General features: G+C 47.4%; 1 protein-coding gene across 1 annotated transcript; it reads right to left on the bottom strand.

The window, feature by feature from the left end:
- Positions 1-8,789: 8,789 nt before the first annotated feature.
- SOX18 (SRY-box transcription factor 18) lies at positions 8,790-17,444 on the bottom strand. Its single transcript, XM_035122067.3, has 2 exons — positions 16,542-17,444; positions 8,790-13,589 (listed from the first exon to the last, which is right to left on the bottom strand). The coding sequence occupies exons 1-2, from the start codon at positions 17,041-17,043 to the stop codon at positions 12,712-12,714; spliced, it is 1,380 nt and encodes a 459-aa protein (XP_034977958.1). The 5' UTR covers positions 17,044-17,444; the 3' UTR covers positions 8,790-12,711.
- Positions 17,445-17,542: the final 98 nt, after the last annotated feature.

Genomic DNA, 17,542 nt, shown 5'->3' with positions numbered 1-17,542 from the left:
CCACCCTATACCTGGGGGTCTCAGGGCGGTTCACAGAATAAAATCAAGATATAAAACCACAAGATGCTGAATAAAAATAAAAAAACAGCCCAATAGCCCCCTCCCCCCGAAAAAACACATTTTAAAAGGGCATAGGATGTAATCGGATCAGCCCAAGGCCTGGTTGAAAAGGAACATTTTTGCCTGGCGCCTAAAGGCTTATAATGAAGGCGCCGGGCGAACTTTCCTGGGGAGAGCATTCCACAGATGGGGAGCCACTGCAGAGAAGGCCCATTCTCGTGTTGCCACCCTCCGGACCTTTCAAGGAGAAGACAAACAAAGGAGGGGCCTCAGAGGATGATCTCAGGGTCCAGGTAAGTTCATTTAGAAAGAGGCAGTCCTTGAGGTATTGTGGTCCTAAACTGTTTAAGGCTTTAAAGGTCAAAACCAGCACTTTGAATTGGGCCCCACCCCCCGACAAAAGGAATAGTTGCAGGAAACGCTTCTGCGTTCAGCTCTGTTCAAAACAGGCGTTTTCTGTTTGCTTAAGTTCATGGCCCAAGGTGAGAAGTAAAGGAGAGGTGCCTTCCACTATGTGATGGGTCAAAATGCAGTGCCTATTTCTGCAATATGGTCATTTATTTCATTTATGAATTGCTTCCCATTAAGCAACACAAGAATGGCTGCCACTGGATTTGGGTGTTTGGCCAGTGTAGGACTGGTTGATGCTTTTGAATTATGGTGCTGGAGGAGACTCTTGAGAGTCCCATGGACTGCAAGAAGATCAAACCTATCCATTCTTAAGGAAATCAGCCCTGAGTGCTCACTGGAAGGACAGATCCTGAAGCTGAGGCTCCAATACTAAAGATGAGGCTGCATGAAGAGAAGACTCCCTGGAAAAGACCCTGATGTTGGGAAAGATGGAGGGTACAAGGAGAAGGGGACGACAGAGGATGAGATGGTTGGACAGTGTTCTCGAAGCTACGAACATGAGTTTGACCAAACTACGGGAGGCAGTGGAAGACAGGAGCGCCAGGCGTGCTCTGGTCCATGGGGTCACGAAGAGTCGGACACGACTTAACAAGAACAAGCATCTCAAAGTGATTTTACAATGCATTAAAAACTTATATAAAAACCGTTAAAACAAATGCATATATTGAAGCGATTGAAAACCATTGCACATGAAAAACAGGTGTGTATATACCAGTGCAGATACAGATTGGAGTGAAAAAGTCCACCCAGAACGAAATACAATTTAAAATTATGATTAATGGATCAATAAAGGAATATTAATCCTATATGATTAACTGGGGAAATTGGTAAATAAATGTCTAAACAGGCACCGAACATGTGCAGTTGATGGAAATAGGAATGGATGGAAAACAATTACAAACCAAGAAAAAGTATTTTATTGTGAGCAGCAAAGGAGGGAAGGAAAAGAAGCAACTTTGGGGGGGGGGTTGAAAGTCAAGTTTTACATTGGTGTTGAATTTGAATGAATTTGTTGTTAATTTGTTTAAAATTTGGAAAACTAATAAAAAAAATTGCAAAAAAAGAGAAAAATTCCACCCAGAAGGTTTGTCGAAAGAGGGGAGTTTTCCCCACAGAGAGCCAGCGTGGCACAGTGGTTAGAGTGTCAGACTAGGGCCTGGGAGGTCAGGGTTCGAATCTCCACTCGGCCACAAAATTCACTGTGTGACCTTGGGCCAGTCACTGCCTCTCGGTTTAACCTCCACCTCGCAGGGTTATTGTGGGGATTAAATGAGGAGGGGGGGGGAATCTTGTGTACCACCTTGCAATTCTTGTCCCAAGGCTCTGCTTTCAGTCAATCCCACAGAGCTTTGATGGGCAACTGCAGGGGTTGGCAAGGCTTACCGGGCATGGGCCGGATCACTCCCGCGGAGATCCTCCATGAGCCAGGGCAGCTCAGTGCAATGCCGGAAATCGCATCTGCACATGTTCACAGTGCCGGAAATCGCTTCTGCACATGCCCAGATGCCGAAAACCACACCTGCGCAGAAGCAATTTCCGATGTCTGGGCATGCACAGAAGCGATTTCTGGCACTGAGGAAATGCGCAGACGCAATTTCCGGCATCTGGGCATGAGCAGAAGTGAATTCCGGGGCCGTAGGCGGGTCGGTTCAGGGGTGGCTCGTGGGCTGGTTAAACGGCCTCCAAGGGCCGCTTCCAGGCCACGGGCCTTAGGTTGCCGACCGCTAGGCAACTGTGACATCCTTTTCCCACTATGGATGGTCTCTGCCACTTAGCCTGGATCCTCTGCTTTTCATGTGCATCGTGAGGGCTGGTGGTATGCAAAGACCAGTTAATCGCTTCGCTTGCGAGAGCTGAAGGTCCCCGAGTTTGATATCTCTGCTAAGTATTTTAGCAGGGGCTGTTGGCGTCCTAAACCTCAAGTGCCCATTAAAAGCGCAGAAGCACATGTTACGAGCAGTAATGCAAGGCTGCAGAAATGGTTCACAAAGAGAGAGTCCCCCCCCCCAACAAGAGATTAACTACAAAAGTGAGTCATTGCCAAGAAACTATAAAAGGACCCAGGGTCATAAGAACGGGGAAGGAGGGGGGTCTCAAAGGCTTACTTCAGTCTTGTCTAAAACATGCCTCTGTGTGAGCTGTTTTGGCCGTTCTTCTTTACCCCCCCCCCCAAATTTCACAGTCATAGAGTTGGAAGGGACCCCACAAGTCATCTAGTCCAACCCCCTGTAATGCAGCCGTCCCTTATGGAGATCAAACCTGCAACCTTGGTTTTATCAGCACCACACTCTAAGCAACTGTAATGCTTTTTACAGTCATTATTTCATTTCCAGTACTGGAAACCACAGAAGGAATTCAATTCTCCAAGCCATCTCTTCCATCCAAAGCAAGGGATTTCCACGGAAACCCATTTGTGGACTGCTATATTTTCTGTGGCTGGAGCAGTGTGACCATTTTCTTGTTGCCCTTTTCCTGCCTCAGTTGTTTTCATACAGATGTATTTCACGCAGAGTACATAATGTGCTTTTATGGACTCACAAAACCGTGGTTTCTGCAGCTTTGCATTTTGCTCACAGCCACACACTGCATCATGGGTTTTGTATTCTTAAGGGATGGATTCACAGACTTTCCCATGCCTTTGTAATTTGCTGATAGTCACACGCTGCATCATGGACTTTGTAGTCCATATAGCATCAAGACTACAAAATCCAGCTTCTTGTTCTTGTTCTTGATGTTCCAATAAATCCTTTAAATAAATAAAAAAGACTACAAAATCCAATGTAACAATTCGTAAACAGCAGATCTTGTACGTTCTATTGCAAGATGATAGGAGAAATTCCTGAGAGCATGAGTGACGGATGCCACAGAGGCAATGCCTATTTCTGCAAAACTTTCAGTTTTTTGAAAACACTATTCCACAACAGCAGAACTCTGTATCTTGTCTAGGGAGACATTGTCTAGGGTAACAATTGCCTTCATGCGCCTTGACCTTAGAAGAGCAGCATCTGATTTGGGCTCAAGATAAGAGACTCTCAGAATTTGATCCACAGGTCAAATGTATGCAACCCAAGATCTGGTGGCGGGATTGCTAACTTGAGACAAGAGACGTAAAGGCAAAAACAGAGAGTGGGGCCTTTTCTCATCAGTATATCAGTGGCGAGAGACTGTATGGAGAACATGAGTCCCCTGTGTCCATGATCGGTCAGAGAAGAATGGATGGAAGCAGGATCCTGTGAAAAGCAAGGCAGGTCTTTATTTTTTTGTTGCAAGGAGGTAAGAGAGACCCAGAACAAAGATGTGCAAGGCCCCTTTAAAGGCTTTTGACATTGCCGCGGGTGGCACTGCGGGTTAAACCACAGAGCCTAGGGCTTGCCGATCAGAAGGTCGGCGGTTCAAATCCCCGCGACAGGGTGAGCTCCCGTTGCTCGGTCCCAGCTCCTGACAACCCAGCAGTTCGAAAGCACGCCAAAGTGCAAGTAGATAAATAGGTACCACTCCGGCAGTAAGGTAAATGCCGTTTCCATGTGCTGCTCTGGTTCGCCAGAAGCAGCTTAGTCATGCTGGCCACATGACCCAGAAGCTGTAAGCGAGATGAGCGCCGCAACCCCAGAGTTGGTCACGACTGGACCTAATGGTCAGGGGTCTCTTTACCTTTACCTTTAACCTCTTACCCAAAGATCACCCTAAAAACATTATCTATACATCACAAGAGGTGGTCTACATCAGAACTTTGAGTGTGACTTCTCTCCTGTCTGCCAAGATGCCTGATAGTGTTTTACTGATTGCATTAACTGGGCAGTCTGGCCATTCATTTGAGATGGTAAATACTTTAGTTCTTGGATATAGGTCCCAGACCCACCCTATTCATACACAAATATACCCTTAAGACAGGATTTGAAGGATTTGTAAGTGAAAAGAGTTACGGGAAAGGTTTCTCCAAGATACTGTATCTCCTTCTGCAGAGGAAATATTTAGAAAATCCAAGGTGGCTTTCGGGATTGTTCTGTGTGCTAAAATAATGTGCAATTTTCTCAGGGAATATTTCCCAAATCTTGAAGGGCGAAGGGTTGATTTTCTGTGGAGTATATGTCTGCTAAGTGTGCAGCGCACCCTAAGAATTTATGACAGAAGGGACCCCAAGGGTCATTTAGTCCAGCCTCCTGCAAAGCATTTATCAACTAGATGGCTTCAGGAAGCTAGCAGGTTTTTAAAATTTTAATTTCTATCAGTTTTAAAATAACTATGGAACCACTGAGATAAGTAAACAATAATTCAATAACATGTCCAATTGAAGGCAGGGCATGCAAAACCCAGTTGGTAAAGCATGAGATTCTTAATCTTAGGGTCATGGGTTAGAGCCCCACGTTGGGCAAAAGATTCCTGCATTGCAGGGGGTTGGACTAGATGACCCTTGGGGGTACATTCCAAATCTACAATCCTACGATTCTATTAAATTTCTGTAGGTGACGTGGGGAGAGATACTTGTAATTTCGAAGCTATGCTGTATGAAATAAAATCCCACTATACTGAATAGAAATGATCGGAATTGCATTGCCCCTTAGAGACCCATAACTTGTGTGTTCTTTTTTTCCTGCAAGAACCAAAATCCAGATATGAGGATAGATTCAGGAAGCTGGTAGTTTAGTGGCATATGCTTCAGAGCCTGGAGGGACAATATAGCCAGCATGTTCAGCAGCCAATGATAGCTTCATCCTCCGTGGATTTATCTAATCTTCTTACAGCTGTCCAAGTGAGTGGATTTAGATGAGATTGGCTCTGTGAATCAGGACTGCCCTTCTCCAAAAGCCACTGGTGTCATTTACAGTACTCACTTTATCAGAGCCAACCCCAAAGTTTCGAAATCACGATGCAAAAGCTTTTCGAGTTTTATGTATGTGTTTGAAATCATTTACAACCTGCTCTTCATTGGTCACGGTTTCCAGAGCAAGGATCGGCATTAAAATACAATAAAAGGATCTTTAAAGGGCAATTTATAATAAAATGCAAACTGATGTTAAGATCCAAACTTAACACTGGAAACAGTGAGGACCAAAATGGTATGAGTTGCCCATCCCTAGTCATGAGAAGTCACGCTCCAAGTCCGGGCAGGTCTATAAGGGAGCAGAAGGTCTTTTAGGTTTCTGAGTCTTCAGCCATCTAGAGCAGGGGCCGGCAAAGTTTCTGTGGCTTGGGCCGGTTCGTAGTCCCACAGACGCTGTGGTGGGCCAGAGTTTGTGTGTGGGTGCACGCATGCGCAAACGCTATTTCCGGCGCGGAGAAGACGTGCGCAGCTTCCCACTGGCTGCAGGAGGCGGTCCCTGCTCTGCTCGGCGCACAGGAGCCGACCGAGCAGGCGGCGGGGGTCCAAGGGCCTTAGGTTGCCGACCCCTGATCTAGAGCTTCTAGACTGAATTCTGAGCCATCTAGAGAGCTCCAAAACTCTTCACCAGAAGACATCTCAACTCACGAAGCGTTCTGGAGATCTGAAAAACTTGTATGCTATTTTGCAACATTTTGGTTGCTTCCAGTAGAGGTGTTGGATCTTGGAGTTCGGAAACACGGACCAACACATCTGCCTTATATTGATGACACTTTGTTCTCCATATCACTACATGATCTCACTTAGTGGTGCTCTCTCTCTCTCTCTCTCTCTACATATACAGCAAAAAACACATATATACTGCATGGTGCCAGCCAGATGGGTAGGAACAGAGCCAGGATAAAGCCAGGTTGCTCAGTTCTGCAGCTGGTCCAAGAGAAAAAAATATATGCAGGACTTGACAAACCGCCAAGAAGTCCATTAGGCTGTACAGGAGTTTGGCGTCCCACTCTTGATTTTTAGATGTAATTACATGCCAATGGAGGCATGCCAGTAATCAACTTCCTTTCCCTCTGGGAAGCTGGCAACTTGACATAGATGAGAGCAAGGCTCAAGGAGGCCTCGGCAGTGGCAAGGAGCCACAGGCAACTGTAATACGTATTGGAGAGGGCGGGGCATCTGGTTCCAGGGTGAGACTTCCCCGCAAAGCAGAGAGCCCAGGAGCTTCTCTTTCTCTGAGGTACCCACCTAACGGGGCTGGGAATTCTAGTTGCCCAAAGTGACTAGCGGCATGATTACCTCAGCGATCGCTTCGGGACGATCACCTTTCCTGTTGGTGGCCGAGACGGGGAAAGAATTGACATGTGTGGTGTAGGGGTTAAGAGGGGTAGACTCCTAATCTGGGGGACCGGGTTTGTGTCTCCGCTCCTCCACATGCAGCTGCTGGGCGACCTTGGGCTTGTCACACGTCTCTGAAGTCTCTCAGCCCCACTCATCTCACAGAGTGTTTGTTGTGGGGGAGGAAGGGAAAGGAGAATGTTAGCCGCTTTGAGACTCCTTCGGGTAGTGATAAAGCGGGATATCAAATCCAAACTCTTATTCTCTCCTCCTCCTCTTCTTCTTCTTCTTCTTCTTCTTCTTCTTCTTCTTCTTCTTCTTCTTCTTCTTCTTCTTCTTCTTCTTCTTCTTCTTCTTCTTCTTCTTCTTCTTCTTCTTCTTCTTCTTCTTCCTTCTCCTTTGTATCTCAGGAAGTGATCGCATAGCAATAACCTGCAAGAGAAGTCAAGAGCTGGTTTTCCCCCCCCTCCCGGTCCCAAAATCCACCTCCTTCCTTCCAGATTTGTTTCTGGGGACTATAATGTCATTCGGCCTTTATAAGGCCATTTCCTGACATAGTCATTTGCAGGGATATATACAGGATGTTTCCTCTTTCTTTACAAAGTTGGGGGTGGTGGGGTGAGCAAACGCCAACCATCCTGGCTCCAATTGGATGCCCCAACCATGGCAGAGGGCCAGACCTCCTGTTTTGTTGGTGATGTCACTTTTCCCTGCCGTTTCTTTACCTCCCTCGGCCTTGTTAACGGGCTGCAAATGGAAACGAAATTTGTCACCCTTCATTTTAACTGGAACCGTGCCTCCAAATCAGTATTTTAAAACTAAAGTGTGCTTTGCAAGTGTTGAAAACCCCCAATCCTTTACACCAATGGAGTTTTCCTTTCAAAACTTCTCTAAAGTGAGTATGGTTGGTTTAAAGACCCACCCCCCCCCCCCCGGGCCACTCAACATCTTTTTGCCAACAGCAACAATAAGAGAGAAAGAGAAAGAAAAGGGACTCATAAAAAATAAAATAAAAACCTTCCTTGGCGAAGAAAAAATCTGTTTTAAATCATCGTCATCATTCAATGAACAGATGTCATTAGCATTTTTCTGCAATGGACTGACATTTTCCTTTCTAGATATAGTCTAAGCACATTCACGGGCGCTTTTTAAAAATTTATATATAAAAAAGCCAATGTGTAGCTTGATTAATTGGATGGGGTTAAAATATGACAAAGAAGGAGTGGAAATATTTTGGGCAAAAGAAGAAAGAAAGAAAATCTACTTCAAGGGCTGTTTTGGAACCAAAGTTTTAGCATACATTGTGTACAAAAACACAGCAGAAATACGGAGGGAGAGAACAGAGAGGATTGGTAATAACTAATAAGGCCATTGTGAAAAATTCACAAGGTAAAAATGGCTAACTGCTTTGCCCAATGAAAGTGCCAAAAGAAAGATGCCAGGCAAACTGCCCATTGGGCGACAGAGAGCTGTCTTGGGAAACATCTTGCAACATCAAAGTGAAATTAAGTTTGCATTGCTATGGAATTAAGTTCTATTGATCGGAACTTAATTGCCCATTCCCCAGAGTGTTTTCATGAGCAACAGCAAGCACTGTTCCTTGAATTTCCTGTCTTTGGGCAGTGGATGAAAGCACCGCATGAACCAAGAATGTACAACTGATGTATCAAAAAGAGCTTTCTTCTCCATATACAGCATTAGCAGTGATGATGAGCAGGAAACTGAAAGACATTCCTGGTGCAAATAATAATAATAATAATGCTCAAAGACATCTCTGTGCCAGAGAAACAATGTGCTTGAAACGGGGGACTTGCGTCCTTCAGTGAATTAGCAACATAACAAAAGATGATGTGATGAGATCTTAAGCTCGCGCTGCAAACAATCACAATAATGTTTAGGACAGGGAAGAGGGTGGGTGGGAAACCAATTGGCTCCGACCCAAGCCATTTGACGTCACCGTCTTATGTGTCAGGCTGTAAACAAAGCATCAGAACACATGCGAGGAGCCACATTAGCACAGCGAGATCAACAGATCTAAGCGGGCTTTAATATCATTTCCAATTTCTGCAGGCTCCGGCGTGCAAATGCAGAGCCCCTTAGCGCAGATTGTGCGCAGTTGTGTTAACGAAATCCCCAAAAAACCACACACAGACATGTCAAGAAAAGGATATCACGTCGTTTTATTAGAGGACTGAGGGTTATCCCCCCTCCCCCCAAATATGAGAACAGATGGTACGTCCGACCAAACACATCGGCAGCTTACACAACATTGGAAAAATAGGCACGTACACTGGATTGCATTGGCAACTGAGCCTGGATCAAACCCACTCTCTCCTATCTTTCCTATAAAGAAGGCCTTTCCTCTCACAGACAACCAACCCTTGCCCAGTGCTTAGTGGGAGGTGGTCCCTTGAAACCAATGTGCAGTCTAAACAGGAATCGACTGCCAGAGAAATCTGGAAATGGTTGGGGACAACATTTATTAGGGGGAGAAACATGTGTTCACATAGCAAGCACATGAGAGCCAAGGCATTAGGAAAATATGTCTTAACAATTAACCAGCCAGCAACATTATTTGGGACGGTCTTCTGCACAAACTCTAGCAGGGTTCTTGTGTAGCTGCCAATTCATTTCAACGGGGTTTTATACAGACCCCCCCCCCCCAACCGTGGGATCGAGTCTCCTTGGTCTCTACACCGATCGAAAATGCTCCCCCCAAAATTCCAGAAAATTGTTGCACACGATTTTATGACTTAAAACTGCTCCTCTCTCCTCTGTTCTTTATATTTGTTTTAATTCAGTTGCTACATAAATGCTTTCCGTGACACAGATACCCTTCGATTTATTACCAAAAGAGACAGAAAAGAGATTCGGTAGTATAAAATGCCTGAACAAATTAAATATTATTTATAGATAGAGAGATAGATATATAAAAGACTTAGTAAAAATATAGTCCTATGGTTCAAATGAAAGATAATAATCTTGATACAGTGAAAAATGTGCCTGTTTGGCACCCCTAAACTAGTCTCTCTCCCATAACAATCATTGCAAAAGAATCACTCCCTGTTTTGAACACCTTATTAGGGCTCATCCTTACTCACCCCCCCCAATACTTTCTACGCATAGGGTTGCACTTTCCCAGTCAATTTCAGAGGGCTTTTCTTTCTTTCTTTCTTTCTTTCTTTCTTTCTTTCTTTCTTTCTTTCTTTCTTTCTTTCTTTCTTTCTTTCTTTCTTTCTTTCTTCCATCTGCTTTCCCCAAGAAAATTGGATCCGTACTGCTGATTAGGAGCAAATGGCAATTCGGGTTTTCTGCAAATTGCCATTTGCTCTGATTCAGTGATAAAGAGCGGGTTTTTGCAGGGAAAGCAAAAATAATATCAATAAAAAGCTGCTGGACGCAGACCTGGAAAGTGTGGACCTCTGCCTGGGAATGCGGAGCATAGGTCAGTGTAGATAGAGCCCTGACTCGCTTCTCCTCTGGCCTTAATAACCTAACTCTGAAAATGCTGGTTCTCAAGGCATGGTGCAGTAGAGCTTGGGGAAAGTGGAAGGCTGGAAGTTACACCTCCATCCTGAAAACAGGGGCTGCTGTGGCTCAGCAGCAAAGCAACTGCTTGTATGCAAAAAGGTCCCAGGTGTAATTGTCTGCATTCCCAGGCAGAGCAGGGAGAGGCTTCCCCTCTGAAACCCAGTCAACATGGACAATACTGAGTGAGATGGGCCAGTAGTCTGACTTTGGTCTGAAGCAGCTGCCTACATTTTGGGAAGAGCCTTAGGCCAGTGGCAGAACATCTGCTTTGCACGACGGTGGTCCCAGTTTCAGTCCTGGGTGCCACCAGCTCACAGGATCCCGGAGGAGTGGGAAAAGATTCTTGCCCTGAGCCTTTGAATTACGACCACCGGTCAGAGGAGAAAACAGTGGGCCAGTGGCTCGGATCTCACATGGCAGCTTCAAATGCACCTCCCCCCCCCAATGCTTCCATCAGTGTGATCACAAATTGCATGGCTTTACATGGGCAAAGCTTAGCAGAGCTGCTTCAATGGGATTTACATAGAGGTTCACAGGGAAGTCGAGTCAAAGCAGGTTCGGTGAGCTTTCTGATAGGGATGCTTAGAATGAAAAGGCATCCGGGGGAAATTAACTCGAGAATGGATTTCTAAATCACTTGGAAGCTGCTGAAATCAGTGGGCTGGCTTTGAAGTGAACGGGCACAATCTGGGTAAAGTTATGCCAGCCTCAAAGGACCACCTGCCAATTTTATTCTATTTTTACGGCTTTTTCAACCCTTTCCCTTCATCACACTTCATACCACTTTAACCAGTCTTAAAACCCTCCCTCGTCACAATTTTTGCTACTTCCCTGCCTTGATGCCCAACCCCTTTTATGGAATGTCTCAAACCGCACTGCAGTCAGTGCTTCCCCTCCTGCACAAGCCAATTCAGTCCAACCTGTTTTAGGCATGAATATAGCTTTAGCCCACGATGGTGCCCTCGGGGTGCAACGCAGAGGTATGACAATGCGCTCTGTTGGGTTGCAGATGGCACACTCGCCACCAGACCCCAGCATGTTCTAGGACTCGGGTGATGCTTCAAATCGGACAGCTTGCAATTGAGCTCTGGGTCAGGCAGCTAGCTTCACTGCTAAAAAAACCCCCCAGATGTCGAGAGCCACTGCCTCCCCACCCTGCTTCCCCAGTTACGCAGACTTACAGTACAGACATCTTAAACACTGGAAGAGATCAAATGCACCGGAGAACCAGACTCCTGAACTTTTTCCAACAATCCAGAGGGAAAGGATTTCAGCATCTTGTGGCTTGTCATGTTACAATGCTGCAGGCGCGAAGAAAAGCTGCAGCCACTATAATTACCTCTGGGGCATAAAAGGTCCAGAAAAACTGTCCGCCCTCACACATTTCGGCACCCTATGAATTCAGTTTCCTTCTGCTTTGCAACAGTCTATCTCGTTGTGCTACATAGCGATACAGTATATCAGTGGTTCAGCATTATTTTAAACAAAAAAACAAAGCAATGCATTTAATGAGATAATCTAAATATTGCAATGTTCACAGGCAAGGGGAGAGGGTTTGGAAGGCTGATGCATAGGAAGGCACTTGTGGGGATATAAGTGGGCACCGTTATCTCAGCTAGATGAATGTTGCGTCTTGCAGAGGGATTCTGAGATGATTTGCACATTACGCTGAACAAGGAAGGGGGCAGGGTCCCATGTTTTTGCCCCCCAACCCAGTGCTTCAGCTAAAAATGTGCAAGGCAGGGGATCTAAGGGCTCTTTCACACATTAGACAAGAGCAAAGTCGAGCCAGCCACATCCAGTCCCTTTCTCCCGGATGAGTGCGATGCACACATGTCTGCTCTGCAAACACATTTGTGACATGGGCATGGGACTAGTAGTCACACATGCTCTGCAGCACGGGAGAGAATGAAAATCCTGACAGTGACACACATGGGTTTATGTTGAATGACTTTCAGTGGACACTAAAAATAAAAATCTGTTTTAAGTGTGAAGAGGCCCTTAAATGCAGAAAACTCCACAAGCTTCAGGGGTGAGGTTCCCAAGCCCTGCTTGGGATGCAAGAGTAGAAGGGCAAATAGTTTCTCTGCAGTAATTCTCCGCAGCAACAGTTTCAAAGTTCCTGCAGATGTTTTTTGCTCACTCCTCGGCAGATTGGCACTTGTCTCTCCAAGGACAGGCACAATAGCTGAGCTGGGCTGTCTCTCAGCAGGTAAGAATAAATTTGTTAGAAGGACAATGTGCCCCGCAGGGATGGGGAACCAAGCTGCTCTCATTTGGAGCAAACAAAAAAAAAGAGGTTAGCACCTGCGCATCATGCCTTTCCTAAGGGTTACATGTAGGTTTTGAGCTTCCGTCAAATTCATACCGGTTTAACTGGCACAGCTTCGCTCAAAGGATCCTGGGAATTGTGGTTAGGAGACGGAATTCAGGTACAAGATCCCATGGTTCCCCCTTCCATGTTCCCAGGGTTCCCTGGGGGAAGGGAAATGATGGTTAAACCGGGCTCAGCCTTGAACCTCTCTCCCCTTGCTGAACACATAGGCACACTCCTACCCAGTGATACAGGTGCTGTAATAGACAGCGCTACTGGCATCGGACAAGGCCGATATCAAGCTGCTCTCCTCGCAGGAGAGGTTTCGAGGAGTCACTTTGGACACAGAGACATGGTAGGCAAACCCCGAAGGATCGGGACGAGTCCTGCTCATATTCAAATACTGGTCAAACTCGTTGCGGTCCACTTCTGTCCAGAGCTCGTTGGGGTTCAAGTGCTCCACGCCGTCTAGGTGGTGAGATTCGGGCGGCGGGGAGAGCTGGCCCAGGTGGGCTGAAAGCCCGTTGGCGGCTCCGGCGCATATTTGGTTGTAGTACATACCAGGTGGGTGGGGAGTCCTCATGGCATCAGCCAGGTGAGGTGGGTTCTGTGGGTAGCCCATGGGCATGTTCCTCCCCAGGTTTTTCTCCGGGGTAAACTCCATCTGGGGAGGTGGAGGAGGAGGAGGGTGGTGGTGGTAGCCTCGGAAGGACATCACGCTGCAGTCGTCCTGCATGTGCGGAGGGAAAAAGGCAGGCTCTGTCTGCTCCAAGACGTCCAGAGGGGACATCTCAGGGGTCGGCAAGCCGTAGTTCTCCATATCAGAGCTCACCGAGCGGAGTTCTCTGAAGTGGTTGAGCGGAGGAGGCTGGGCATGGCCCGGGTGCCCGATGGCGCCGCCAGCCCGGTGGTTCATGGCAAAGCCGTCGCCACAAGGCTGGGAGAGATTGTGCAGGAGGATGTTGGGCTCCATCCTCTTGATTTTCTTGGCTTGCTTCTTCCTCCTGGGGCGGTACTTGTAGTTAGGGTGGTCCTGCAGGTGCTGAATCCTCAGTCTCTCTGCCTCTTCCACAAAGGGGCGCTTGTCGCTGGCGCTGAGCGCTTTCCACGACTGGCCTGGAGGGGGTCCGAAAAGGAAAAACACAGGCGTGAAGGTACAGCAGAAACGGGGCAGAATTAAGGGCTCCAGCAGATCAAGTCCTTCACCTGCTTCAGAAGCCCAAACTATTGCTCACGTAATAATTGCAGCATACAAAGGCCGTTAAGCAATAGGCAGTACTTTCATTAACGTATCTCATGTTGGGAAGTAGGATGCTGTTGTTGTTTTTAAAACATACAGGTCCAATCAGCTTCCTTGCAAGTGGTTTTTGTATTTCTCTTGTCTACTCTGAAATGCAAATGTGATATCCACATTGCTGAACAATAGGCTTTCAGTTTAAAAATGGCTCTCTCCCACATTCCGTCCCATAGTAATTAACATCCATACATGGCATGTATGGATAGAGGACCCTGGACACTTTGCAAGGGGGTGGGTAGCTAAGGTATATATATGAAATTCTTATTTAGGAGCCTGTGTCTCTCGTTTCTAGATAGGTGCTCAGGAAAGGGTAGGGGAATAAGAGAACTAATGAGTTCTTTTTTCCTTGACAGCTTCCAAGGACAAGGGGAAATGGCATTTTGTCTGGGCGGTATCCAATGTGCTTACTCTGTTAGTGCGAGGATTTCTGCTTGTGCAACAGAACTCCCCTATCTTGTCCCCTCAGCACACATCCTGTGTCCTCTCCAAATCTGCCCCAGTGGATTGGGAGAACCCCCAAAACAAATTTGAGGGAGGAAGTTCCATTGTAAAAGCATACATCCTTGCACAAATGGAACAAGTTACTTAACCCCTTTCTATTCTATTTGTTGCAAATTTGATACTACTGAATTTGGACTTAATCAAGATTCACACTACAAAAAAGTAAGGGTGCATAAAGACTTATAAGGTGGGTCTCTATGCCCTGGAGGCTAGGAAGATTAGGAAGGAAGAAATGGATGGGCTAGCGGTCAATTGCAAAGGGAAGTCTAAGATCTAATCCCCACATTTTATTTGACCATGGTTTTACTGCAGATGTAGTGACTGCTGTTTAGCTTTGTACTGCACTCAATACAGATGCAGAACTCCCTGCCTGGGGCTGAGCTCAGAAGAAACCAGTTCTGGGTTTCTGCAATAGAAGCTGCAGCGCATAGTGCTGATTGCCCAGTGCTTGTGATGTCACAAACTCTTCCCTCAACGAACCCTACAGCACTTTTGCGTCCCTCTAGATATTTTATTTCAACCAAGTCAAACAAATGCATGCTGACACATTAATGCTGCACTCTCTATTCCTCCTAATAGCCTATCCTTCAATAAAATTAGCACAAGAAGCTTGTGGTTTGTTGTTGTGAATGAATCAGTTTACTCTTACCTTGCAATAAGGGGGGGCATAGCTCAATGATAGAGCATCTGCCTTGCATGCAGAATGCCCCAGGTTCAATCCCTGGCATTTCCAGATAGGGCTGGGAGAGACCCCTCCCCCCCCCCAAAAAAAAGTCCTGGAGAGAAAGCTGCTGCCAGTCAGTGTAGACAGTACTGAGCTAGATGGACCAATGATTCAGGATATGGCAGCTTCCTATGTTGTATAAATTTGGGTTTGTGACAGAAATGTGATAGACCAACAGTTACCTTCTGTATCTCGGGGTCTTGGGGTCCCTTCTATGTGCAATCTTCCTCCCACCCCCTGTTTATGTGTGTGTCCCTGCATCCCTCCCCATACACACCTCCCAATTGAAGATGAAATGCCCTGCATCATCACATGAAGCGGCAGAAGCCGAAAAGCTTATAAATGTGTTCATCTTTCAGGGTCTCTTATTACTCACTGACTGCGGATCTTTTTATCCCGAAGAAGTGAAATTAGTAAAAGGTGGGTGCAAGGGGGAAAATGTTCTTCTAGTCTTTGAACTGTATCCTTTCAGGAGAAGAGGGGACGAAGAGCAACATTTCGTAGAATAACACCCAATGCGTTTCCCTGCAGTTCAGTTTTAAATCCGCACGCTTGGCCGGAATGCACATTTGAATTAAAAAAATCATTTGATTTAAAAATGACTTTCTTTGTCTGCTTTCTCAGCTTTGTGAGAAACATTTGCAAGTGTGTGCAGTAATAGTGCAAGAGAGAAGTGATCTGCCCTAGAGCTCCCCTGCTGTAGGTGCAACGGACGGGTAAATTATCTGGATTAAAGTCACAATCCTATACCCCTTTATCTGGGAACGAGCCACACTGCAATTTACTTCTGGGTATACATGTGCAGGATTGTACTGCGAATGACCTGCAGAGAGGGGCTGATGAGAAAGGTTGCTCTATAAGAGAGAGGAGCTGCCTCAAAATAAATTTAAAGAGAGAGAGAGCTTCCTTCCTCATGGCTGCTTCTCTCCCCTCTCCCAAACTCCTTCCCGACCCTTGTAAGAACTGCACTGTTCAGACAGATGCCCCCACAGAGCCCGCCAGCAGAACAAAAAGGCAGCGGCCACCTCCGTTCCTGTTTGCCCCCCAGCCTCCAATCTTACTCCGAGGTAAACTGCCTTGGAACATGCAAGCTCCATTTCTCAGGTATAGCTAATACATGGGATAAGTATTAGATCCCACTCGTTGTTAACCCCTCCCCCACCACAAAACCCTCAGCATCCCATTGCTACTGAACATACTTGGTCTCCACAGGGTCTTTTCTGGAGGGCCCCCATTTCTGCAAACCCCAGGTGTGCTCTCAGAGGGAGGGAGAAGTATTTCAAGCATGGGCGTGACTAAGGGGGGAAGGCTGCCCCCCTAAATCAATAAAAATCAACAAAAATACTTAACTAACTGAGGTTCTGTCCCGTCCCCCCCTAACATAAAGCCTGCCCCGCTAAAACAAATCCCGGCTAGCCCATGCTTGAAAAGGTTTTCGCTTCCCTATGAACCTGTTCAAAGCCACCTTAGCTCCTGGTGGTCATCATCATCCCCACATCTGGTGGCAATGAGTCCCACAGCACTCACACACACACACACCGCTTACCCAGCATCTTGCTCAGCACCGCGTTGTGCAGGTCCGGATTCTGCTGGGCCAGCCGCTTCCTCTCGTCCTTGGCCCACACCATGAAGGCGTTCATGGGGCGCCGGATGCGGGAATCCTCGGCGCTCTTGCCGTCGGACGGACGGCCCGAGACGGCGCCGTAGCCATAGCCGGCGTCGGGGCTGGGAGAACGGCTCGACGCAGCCGAGGTGCCCAAGAGCGCGCCGCCGGGGTCGCCTCCCCCGATGGGCGCCGCTGCGCCTGGGCGAAATCCGAAGGCCGGCTCCGGGCTGGGGGTCCGGCTGGAGACGGCGGGCTCCGCGGCCCGGCTGTGCTGCGCGAAGGCGCGCCCGGGATCAGAGGCAGCAGCAGCGGGAGGAGGTGGAGGCGGCGGAGGCGGAGGCGGCGGTGGCGCAGCTGCTGCTCCCGCGACGGCTCCCCATGAAAAGTCGCCTCTGGCTTGGGGTATCTCCTCTCTACAGAAACTAGGCTCAGATATATTCATTCCAGCTAGACGGACCTTTTGGGATCACAAGGCGAGCAGAAAAAGAGAAAAAAAACAAGACAACAAGAAGAGAATCGGGTTCCCTTCTCCAAGGAAAGAAGAAAACGCGAGCAAAGGAATCACCGGGTCGAAATGCGCAAAGGAACCAGAGAAGAAGGCAGGATTCGGCCCGAGCTAAGGGCTGGCTTGGTTCGCCCCCTCCAAAAAAAGGAGGACAAGAAGCACGCGCTGGAAAGGATGCTCCCGTCGGAGGGGCCACATTATAAAGGCTGCGCTCCCCATCCGAGGGAGGGCACGGGAAAGGAGGAGGGGTTAGACGGGCCCTCTAGGAGGAACACCCCCGACGGAGGAGGGCGATGGACGCGCAGTTTCATTCTGCGCTCACCCCTCCCGGCAAAGGAAATCGGGGATATTGCTCCCCCCCTTTTCCTCTCTCTCCTGTCGGATTAAGTCGCGGGGAGGCAATTCCGTTTGCGCAAACCTCAAGCGCGCAGCAGCG

The sequence above is a fragment of the Zootoca vivipara genome, chromosome 7, assembly GCF_965207765.1.
Source record: "Zootoca vivipara chromosome 7, rZooViv2.hap1.1, whole genome shotgun sequence".
NCBI classification, from domain to species: Eukaryota; Metazoa; Chordata; class Lepidosauria; order Squamata; family Lacertidae; genus Zootoca; species Zootoca vivipara.
Note: the sequence above shows the minus strand (reverse complement) of the source record. Positions and strands in the feature narration are given on the sequence as shown.